Source organism: Megalobrama amblycephala, linkage group LG3, assembly GCF_018812025.1.
Source record: "Megalobrama amblycephala isolate DHTTF-2021 linkage group LG3, ASM1881202v1, whole genome shotgun sequence".
NCBI classification, from domain to species: domain Eukaryota; kingdom Metazoa; phylum Chordata; class Actinopteri; order Cypriniformes; family Xenocyprididae; genus Megalobrama; species Megalobrama amblycephala.
Window position 1 is genome coordinate 39,124,814 of NC_063046.1, and position 10,055 is coordinate 39,134,868.

The window sequence follows — 10,055 nt, forward strand, 5'->3', positions numbered from 1 at the left end:
ACTCTGCTGCAGTTCTGTTAAGATAATAAATATACTGACCACACACTCCATTGGTAGCATCTCTCCAGTCTACACATACTCCTACCATAGCACATTTCTTAGCATAGGCCTGCAGCGTGGCACAGCCAACTGTTTCGTTGTTCATGTTACACACATCAATGTTACATGCTGACACATAGGGCTCAGGAGGGACGAACTTATGGCATTTCTCAAAGAGCCTGTTGAGTTGATCAATGTGGAAACTTTCATAATTAACCTCATTTAACTGATTTGAAGTTATGAATAATGTTTTTTTATATATATATATGTATATATATATATATATATATATATATAAATTGTATTAATAGAGGAAAACACAACTTTTTGGAAATCTTCATTAACAACATAATATCAGGAGTTGAAGATATGCACAAACCAGAATTACTTTCATCATACATTATTATTATTATTATTATTATTATTATTTTTTTTTTTTTAAATAGTTTAATGACATGCTTACTTGTGTTCAATGATTTTGCATATTGCAGAAGAAGGGCATGGCACTGACGTGGACTCATGTCTTGATGACAGAAGGTTGTTGTTGTTGTTGTTGTTGTGAACATTCCAATATGGAGCCATGTCTTGGCAAGATGATATAACGGTGCCATTTGGCAAGCGACAATCATTTGTTTGGTTATTATCACATACACCTAAAAAGACAAAATCAGAGTTTAAAGTCCCTGAATAATTTGAGACAACATATTAAATAATCCTAATCCTTCATTTCTGTTTGAAGTATCACTGGAAATGTAAAAATACTGAAGTACAAGAATTACACATTTACAAACTATTTAATCACTTTAAAAAATAAGAAGAATGTTTCACTCTACACTCAGTCAATATAGTAGTGTAATTTAATCTGTACATCATTTTAACAAGACTGTGAACCTACCACAATGGCCTTCTGTGTTACCATGGAACTTCTGCCATGGGAGGTTGATGGAAAACATTGTGCCGGTAAAAGAGATCTGTGCACCAATCTCAGATATGACTACAAGAGACTCTTTATCATTCTCTGTGGCATGGACATCTATCATTTGAAATGGCAACTTGACTTTCTTGTGGTTTACATAAATCTAAAAAAGCAAAAACATACAAATCAAAGCATAAATATATCCTTCTCAGAAAAAGTCAATCAATAGCCACGTTTACATGTACACTTTTTTGTCATTCCGATTAAAATCATTCAGATTGAAAGATTTGGTGGACTGTTTATATGAGACGGAATGACTTTGTGACACGCACACATTAGCTTATGTCCTGTTTGACGCCTTTTATTCCTGTCAACATGGAGTTCCATTATATCTTATGTGTGCTATTTTTATGTAAAGTGTTGCTCTTAATCAAGCAACAGCATGAATTTGTAGCATATTATTGCTGGACGGTATGAGGAAAAGACGGGTGCAGGAAGCTGACCTTTTTGGTGGCTGTGCATCTCTAAGAAGCATCTCAATACTACCCCTCCCTCCTCTGTTAAGCAGAAGCATGTGTATGAAGGTCCACAGTAATGATACAATGAGTTCCTTCAGTGCATGTAATAAAATGTGTTGTTTCAGTTTAATATTGCCACCGCCACTGGGCATTCTGATGACCCCTGGCCTCTTGACGTGATAGTCGCAAAGTAATTGGTTTAACGTGTTTACATGGCAGAATTTTTATTTTGTTCGGTTTATTGAAAGGTTTATCCCACCTCTCTCAAACCGATTACAATTTCATTCAGTTTGGGCATGGACACTAAGTGACCAAGTGCCTTAGTACCTAGAAGAGCGGAAATGTTCTGCAGCTTGGATTCCCCCCTTAATTGAGGTGTTTATATGGAGCATTTTCATTCGGATTGAACTTTTAAACTGATTACAATGCTCCATGTAAATGCACCTATTGAAAATGTCTCGTAATTGAGGTGTTTATATGGAGCATTTTCATTCGGATTGGACTTTTAAACTGATTACAATGCTCCATGTAAATGCACCTATTGAAAATGTCTCAGGGTTATCTATGTAATCTGGTTCCCTGAGAAGGTACAAGATCTTGCGTCATAGTGTTGATGCTATGGGAAAGCTTCAGCGGAACTGGTGTCCGAAAGCATGTGTGAAATCCCCCCTTAATACTTCTGGTAGGGACACCTTCAGCAAGAGACTTCAACAACATCTTCCAAGGAAGAAATCCCTTGCTAGAGCTACTAGGATCAGAGCTAACTAGGGAGGCCGCAGCTTCATCTGTGTCCACTGACAAATTCCACTCCGGAAGAGGGGAGTCTACTGCTCCACAACATTAGCCATCCCCAGACTTTGGCAAATTGTAAAGCTCTTTAAAAGCAACCCTACCAAGGGGAGCATGTATTTCAGTGCCCAGTCTCAAAGAACTGGAGAAGGCTACAGAACAGAGCAAGAAACACTGTGTTTTCACTCAATCCTGCTCTACTGCCTGCTCTATCCCTCTATCCGCATCGGAAGAAAACAGCAAAAGTACTTTCAGGAGATCCAGCTGGGAAAAACTGTCCAGTCTATAAGCTGGAAGGGCAACAGATGAGACAGTAGGGCACAAGCAACGACTCAAACCCAAGCTCTAATAATTGCCCTTTTCTCACAGACCACCAGGGATGTGTGCTGACATATCTCGCCTACATTATCACCTCCAAGAATGCTGGAGGGGGTGAGAGATGAGAAAGTGGGATGCTAAGTACACATCTCTGTCAACTGTCCTTCTCCCCAGGCATCACATAAACAAAAAGCAATGAGTGAGAGAGTATTGAACTCCATCTCTGCTGGATGTGTCCTCCTCCTCCTCATCATAAACCATTCTGGGACACATGCTAATGTAGCTTACGTTCATACTTTCATCTCCAGACATAACATCCTGTAGAGTGCAACAAATGAGAAGGTGGAACACTAATGTCAATTTAACCCACTCAAATTCTCTGCAATCTGCCCCATCCATGGGACTATTAACTGCATTACCACTGCAGATCCTACTTCCCTCCTCAAGGGAAACACTATGTGTCTCTACCTGCCAGAGAGGTCAAATCCTTCATGGCAAATCCTTCAATTTCTACCTGGCTAAACCTTCTCCATTTGAAATCCAGAATTATCCTAAGCATCTGCTCCATAGGGAGAGCACTGTCAGCACTCAATCCCCCTAATTTTTTTTTTTTTTTTTTTTTTTTTTGAGGGTACATAAAAAAACTATAATTCAACAGCTTTGTCTCAGTTTGGGTCAAATGCCTAACAACCTCTGGTGACCCAACACCCTCCATTTAGCAAAGGAGAAAATAAAGATCTCATGATTTCGAGTCCACAGACCTACGAACCAAGATGACTTCCCTGAAATCCCTCTTAGGACTGCCACTGGCCTGCAACACCACCATAGTGCAAAAGGCTCCACCGACCTTACCAACTGCAGCACAGATGTAGTTTGGCATGGCTTAGAAAGCAAGACCAGAGCCTTCAGGGAAGACGTCACATCAGGGGAGAGGTAGTCGGTAAGTGCCTCTTCAACCCATGGAATTTTCTCATTTCCGTGCTCACATAGTCCTCCCACATTCGAATAATTAGACCCAGCGGAGGTTACTGTGCAAGCCAAATATGGTTTCCCTCATGATCTTGGCACCTTAGTGTGGAGAATGGGGACAAATAGAAGGCTCACAACAGGAGAGTATCAATGACCCATGAAGCATTGCCCATCATGCCTGCTTGGAGGACCTGTCTAGACTAAGTCTAGTTGTGGCACAGGTCATCACCTCAAGCAACTCCTTGTACACGGGGGTAAGAGAGAATGCGGGATCACTGGAAATCTCCACCTCAACTCTGGTTACATCTTGCTATTCAGAGCTAGAGGCGAAAATGCCTGACTCCCATCCTCTGCAAAGAGAGCCGGACGAGAGCAGAGTTTCCTCAATGTGAAGCGAGAAAGCAAATGACATGCAGGCACCTTTTTATAGAGATGCCGGCACACCCAGTGACATCATATGACTGCCGTGGCCAATAAGGCTGGTGTGATTTCACACGTGTTTCAGACACCAGTTCTGCTGAAGCTTTCCATTACATCAATACCATGATGCAGCATCTCAAAAAGGTGTGGCAGATGATTTTAATAGAATATAAAGTAAGTTCTTTTATTTTTTAAATAAATTTTCACAGAAGGAATCTGAAATTGTAAATTGAAAGTTAGAATTTAAAAAAAAGATTTAGCTTATTTACCAAATTCATTGCAATTCCACCAGAAATCCTCTGAGTCATGATGATCTCAGAAGATTTGTAGTGAACCTTTAGGGCCTTGGGACAGGAAAGACCATCTTCAAAATCACAGATATTATCAACTACAACACTAAAACTATACTTCGTATCTTTTTCTTGCACAAGCACATAAGAGGAGTTTCCTTGAAAAGGGTAATATGTTCCATCAAACGTGATATAATGTAGGTTGAAAAAGCCGCTGCAGACACCTGAAACATATACAGTTTACAAATTAACCTATACTGTTAATTTGTGCAGTGCAAAAAACACAGTGATACAGTAACTTGATAATTCAATAGAACATTAGATGACCATTAACTCACATTGGCACTCATATTTAAAACAGCATCCATACTTGTCAGCAACTTTTAGTGGTGAAAATTTGTTCTCACACACAGGATACTCTACAGGATCACAATGTACTGGTTTATGCTCTATTGTACCATTTATGCATGTGCCTATATAGCAATTTCCAACATGAATTGATTCACCATCCTAAAGGGGAAATAAAGAAAAAAAAGAAAGAAGAATAGTTATTAAGTGGTGTTATAATATATGTGAAAGTACTCAAATAAAACAAAATCTGTATTATGTAATATATTGTGCATGAACCTCAATTATGACAGTACTTACTGTAAGGGGAGGCATATATTTATCACACTTGTGACCTGAGGGCAATACTGTTGTTAAACAGGGTTGTGATAATTTTATCACATCACACTTTTTCTCTTCTGTTTTGACACATTTTGCAATGTAACACCATCCATCACCATCAGTTTTATTGTAAATTTCTGATTCTGTGGAATAAGAAAAAATATGCCTTAATTTACAAGAGGTTAAGAAAAAACATTCATTAATGAATTTGTATTTTATTTATTAGGACAACAAAAGAATAATAAATAAATGCAACTCTATATACAACTCTAAATCAAGAAAAGTTGGGACATTTTGTAAAACTCAATAAAACCAAGAATCTGTGATTTGTTAACTCTCTTGAAACTTTATTTAAAGTCCCCCTGTAGTCAATAATTTTATCTCTTAAAACTCCAATCACCAAAATTACAGATTTAAATGTGACAATTTCCTGTGAAAAAAAATCTTAATGCCTTAAAATAGCTTGAACATAACTCTACACCCTTGCCTCATTTAATATACATGGATTTTTGAATATGATAATTAGCCCCGCCTCCATTCACTTGGACAAGTTCAGACGAGATCCACTCGGTCAACTTACTGAGGTAAACGCTGCACAATGGTATCACTTTTTACAACATGCATCAGACAAATAACGTTAATAAATATGATTAGCGTTTTGCTTGACTACGTTATCAAACAGCTAATAATGTGTTGCTAATGTTACACAAACCATGTTCACATTCATGACTCAGACAGCTGCCTTCTAACAATCAGTCTCCTAGAAATGAACAGCTCAGAACGTCAGTGGAGAAAGGCATATAGTTCATCATAACATCGTAATATGCATCATACAACCGCCATATTGCTAAATCTACCTGATTTTTCATATCAACAGAAAAATATACCGGAATAACCTTCTTTTGAGACTCCCTTGTGTGGTCAGTTAATAATATGCTAACGATATATGTGATTGGTAACAAGGTAGTTTGTGACGTCAGAAACACCAGCCAATCCAAACAGTGGGTTTAAGACAAAATACTCAGCAATGGTGTTGACATGAATTTGCACTTGGTTTGTCTTAAAGCATGTTAAAAACACCAGCTACACAGATGAACAATATTAAAAACTTGATTTTCACCACAGGGGGACTTTGACAAAAGTATAAAGAAAAAATGTAAAAGTTTTCACTAGCCAAATAAGTTGTATTTTATAAATATGAACAAATTTTGATTTTGATGGCTGCAGCACACTCCAAAAAAGTTGACAGAAGCAAAATATAATAGTGAAGAGATAGTGAAAAGATTACAAAATATCCACAGTTATCGTTACACAGTTTTGAAACAGTCCACAATTAGCTGGTGAATTTGTAATAGGTGAGGGTATTGTGTTTTGGGTCTAAAAGGAACATCCACCAAGCAAAGATGGGTCATGGCTCATCACTTTGTGCCAAAATGAATGAGAATTGTCAAACAATTCAAAAATCACATTTCTCAATGCAAGACTGCAAAGTAGGTCTTTAGGGTCTTTCACCATCTACCATACATAATATTGTGAAAAGATTCAGGGAATCCAGAGAAATCCAAGGCAGGAATCTTCCATTGAATGTGCATGACCTTCGAGTCCTCAGATAGCACTGCATGAGAAACCATCATGCTGCTGTGTTAAAAATAGCCACATGGGCTCGGGAGTACTTTGGAAAACTGTTGTCATTTAACACAGTCTGCTGCTCCATCAAGAAATGCAACTTAAATCTCTGTTACACAAGGAGAAAGCTATACATCAATTCTACGCAGAGATGCCGCCGAGTTCCCTTTTAGTCGGTCTTGTTCGAAGCAAATGACATGCAGGCACCTTTTTATAGAGATGCTGGCACACCCAGTGACATCATATGACTGCCGTGGCCAATAAGGCTGGTGTGATTTCACACGTGTTTCAGACACCAGTTCTGCTGAAGTTTTCCATTGCATCAATACCATGATGCAGTGTCTCAAAAAGGTGTGCCAGATGATTTTAATAGAATATAAAGCATTTTAAAGTTCTTTTATTTTTTAAATAAATTTTCACAGAAGGAATCTGAAATTGTAAATTGAAAAAGATTTAGCTTATTTACCAAATTCATTGCAATTCCACCAGAAGTCCTCTAAGTCTCCCCCTCTATACATCAATTCTATGCAGAGATTCCCTTTCAGTCGGTCATGTTCGACGTCATGTCGAGTGAACCGACGAATTGGGAATCTTGCTAGAGAGACCAATCTACTTTGAGTGTAACCAAACGAGTCAACGCCCTGCAGCGTGAGTATAAATAGGCAGCAGGTGCAATGCATATTCAACTTTTGCGCTTTGGAGCCAAGAGTTTCATCTGTTTCTGCTCTTCTGATCTAAAAGAGTGTGTTTCATGTGTTTCTGGATGAGGTTGTTACCTGGCACCGATCCGATGGATAGTCACGATCCCTGCCTCATGTATCTGGGCATCAAGCATGCTGAGGTGGCTTTCATGGATGAGCCATGCACCCACTGCGGGAAGATGACCATTGCGGAGTTACGGTCGAGACTCCAGTACCTGGACTCCAGTACCTGTATGTCGCAACTCGCCCGCCATCTCCTCCTCTGGAGTTGGATGCATCTGAGGTTGCTTCGCGCAATTTACATCCTGAGAGTGTTCAATCATGCAGCCTGCGAGCTCTCATGACAGCCTGTTCTTCCGGGAGAATGGAGACTTATTGTATTGTTATGACCACGGGCAGTGCACGTGTGCATGCGCCGAACGCGTCTTTCCACGCTGATGGGCAAAGGAGTTTCTTTGAAAGGCTGAGACTGAGCGGAATGTGGGAAATGAAGTACACCCGGGCCTTAACCGCTCTAAATTGTAATGGACTGGAGCTCACGTTCACATCGGGGACACGGGGGCACCACGATGCGACCGCAAAGGGCACTTTCACTTTTGCAATCAAAGTGCATGCCACTGATAAGCATTGTAAATGTAGTATTACAGTATACACATACCAATTAAACGCGCAGGTCTCCTCTCGTGCGTCCTCCCTATTGGACGAGGCAGTATCACTTTCGTTTCAATTTCAGATATCTCTTTTATAGATGCCATCAATGCTTTTACCTTTCTAGATGTAATTACCGAATCAAAACAGTCCATAAACTATAAATCCTCACGAAAACTTCAGTCAAGCCAGCTCGCGCATCAGCCTGAGAGATCAGCCTCCTTACCTTAAAGTGTCAAATTTCTTGGTTTATGAATGGATGGTTTGGCTCGATTGACAAACGCTAACTTTCGGGCATGATTTATATACCATCGACATGTCCTCAATCGTTAGCATGCTTTTTTGAGATTTGTTTGGAGATTGCGTGTTTCTCCGCTTGAGAGCGCATTTCCTGTTCACATCCGCGACAAAACAGTTGATTATTTACGAACAAAAGCTCACAGAAATGTGGAAATGGTCTCATTTGAAAGAAAATATCCTAAGCTAAAAGATGATATAGTGTGACTGATTGAAGCAGCCCTTATCAAAAGTGCGGGGGTCGATTTCTGTCTTTTCAAAACTGCGGGGGTCCTGACCCCCCGTCCCCCGTGTCAATGGCGTGCCTGAGTGCCGCCTTACTGGCCCAGTCAGACTTGGTTCCCAGAACCTCACTATACCCTCTTGGGATTTGGCTCTGGTGCTTAGAGCACTTCAGAATGTCCCATTCAAGCCTTTGCAGTCAGTGGAGTTAAAGATTCTATCTATGAAAACTTTGCTCCTGGTTGCATTGGCCTCTATCAAGAGGGTAGGGGACCTGCAGGCATTTTCGGTCAACTAATCGTAGAGTTTGGGGCGGCTGACTCCCACGTGATCCTGAGACTTCTGCTCGGCTATGTGCCCAAGGTTCCCACCACTCCCTTCAATGTCCAGGTGGTGAACCTGCAAGTGCTGCCCTCAAAGGAGGCAGACCCAGCCCTAGCTTTGCTCTGTCCCAACCCACGCTCTGTGACTAACGTGGACTGAACGTAAAGCTTCAGGACCTCAGAGCAGCTCTTTGTCTGTTATGGAGGCCAGCAGAGGGGAAAGGATGTCTCTAAGCAGAGGATGGCCCACTGCATAGTGAATGCCATCGCCTTGGCATACCAAGCCCAAGGTGTGCCCTGCCTGCTTGGGTTGCGAGCTCAGTCTACCAGAAGTGTTGCATCCTCCTGGGTGCTGGCACGTGGTGCCTAGACTATATAGCCTTTGCGTAGAGCTGGTATCCTCCTGGGTTCTCACCTCAAGTGGTCAGAGACACCGAGAGGCCCTAGCTTAGTGTCAGCTTGCTGCACCAATCCCCTCCTTCACTCGATGGGATGTCTCCATTCCCTCCTTCAGGGAATGAGGGTTACATACACAACCGAGATGTTCTTTGGGCCCAAGCTCATCTCAAATGCTACAAAAGACAGTGAAAATGTGTGCTGTGGTCAGATAAGTCCATGTTTCAGCATGTTTTTGGAAAAAATTCATTAAGCTTTCAGTCCCAAAAACGAACGGGACAATCCAGACTATCATCAGCGACAGGAGCAAAAGCAAACATTTGTCATGGTATGGGGGTGCATCAGTTTAAATGGCATGGATGACTTACATATGTGTGAAGGTACCATTGACGTGGAGGCATATATTGGTATTATACAGACATATACTGCCATCAAGATGACATCTTTCCTGGGAAGCAAGACAATGCTTCACAGACACTCTACACTGACTGGCCAGTCTGCAGCCAGAACTGTCTCTTATTGAAAAATTATGGCCCTTCATGAAAAGGAGAATCAGACAACGATGCCCAGAGACTGTTGAACAGCTGTCTTTCATCAGGTGAGATTGGGCAAAATTCCACTTGCAAAACTGCAACAATTAGTATCCTCAATTTCCATATGATTTAAAAGTGTAAAGTAAAGGTGATGTGGTAAACACGTCTCTGTCCCAAGTTTTTTGGAGTGTGTTGCAGCCATCAAAATCAATTTGTCTATATTAACAAAATACAGTCAACACTAAAATTCTTTTCTTTGTACTTTTGTCAGTTAAATAAAGGTTCAAAAGAATGAACAAATCACAGATTCTTGATTTTACTGCATTTTACAAAAAGTCTCAACTTTTCTTGATTTGAGATTGTATAAATATTTAGAGAAGT

The 10,055-nt window shown here is 40.5% G+C and overlaps 1 protein-coding gene across 3 annotated transcripts in view; it reads right to left on the bottom strand.

Moving 5' to 3' along the window:
- The window catches only part of LOC125263977 (mucin-5B-like), an 83,513-nt gene that overhangs the window by 2,502 nt on the left and 70,956 nt on the right, over positions 1 to 10,055 (bottom strand). For 2 of the 3 annotated variants that reach the window (XM_048183179.1, XM_048183178.1), the window contains 6 exons: positions 4,908 to 5,071; positions 4,598 to 4,769; positions 4,239 to 4,483; positions 935 to 1,118; positions 503 to 692; positions 40 to 218 (listed from right to left, as the gene is read on the bottom strand). In XM_048183179.1, coding sequence (XP_048039136.1) covers positions 40 to 218; positions 503 to 692; positions 935 to 1,118; positions 4,239 to 4,483; positions 4,598 to 4,769; positions 4,908 to 5,071 — 1,134 coding nt within the window. Of the gene's footprint in view, positions 1 to 39; positions 219 to 502; positions 693 to 934; positions 1,119 to 4,238; positions 4,484 to 4,597; positions 4,770 to 4,907; positions 5,072 to 10,055 lie in introns of those variants that run through there. The other variant, XR_007183941.1, reaches the window with a different exon arrangement.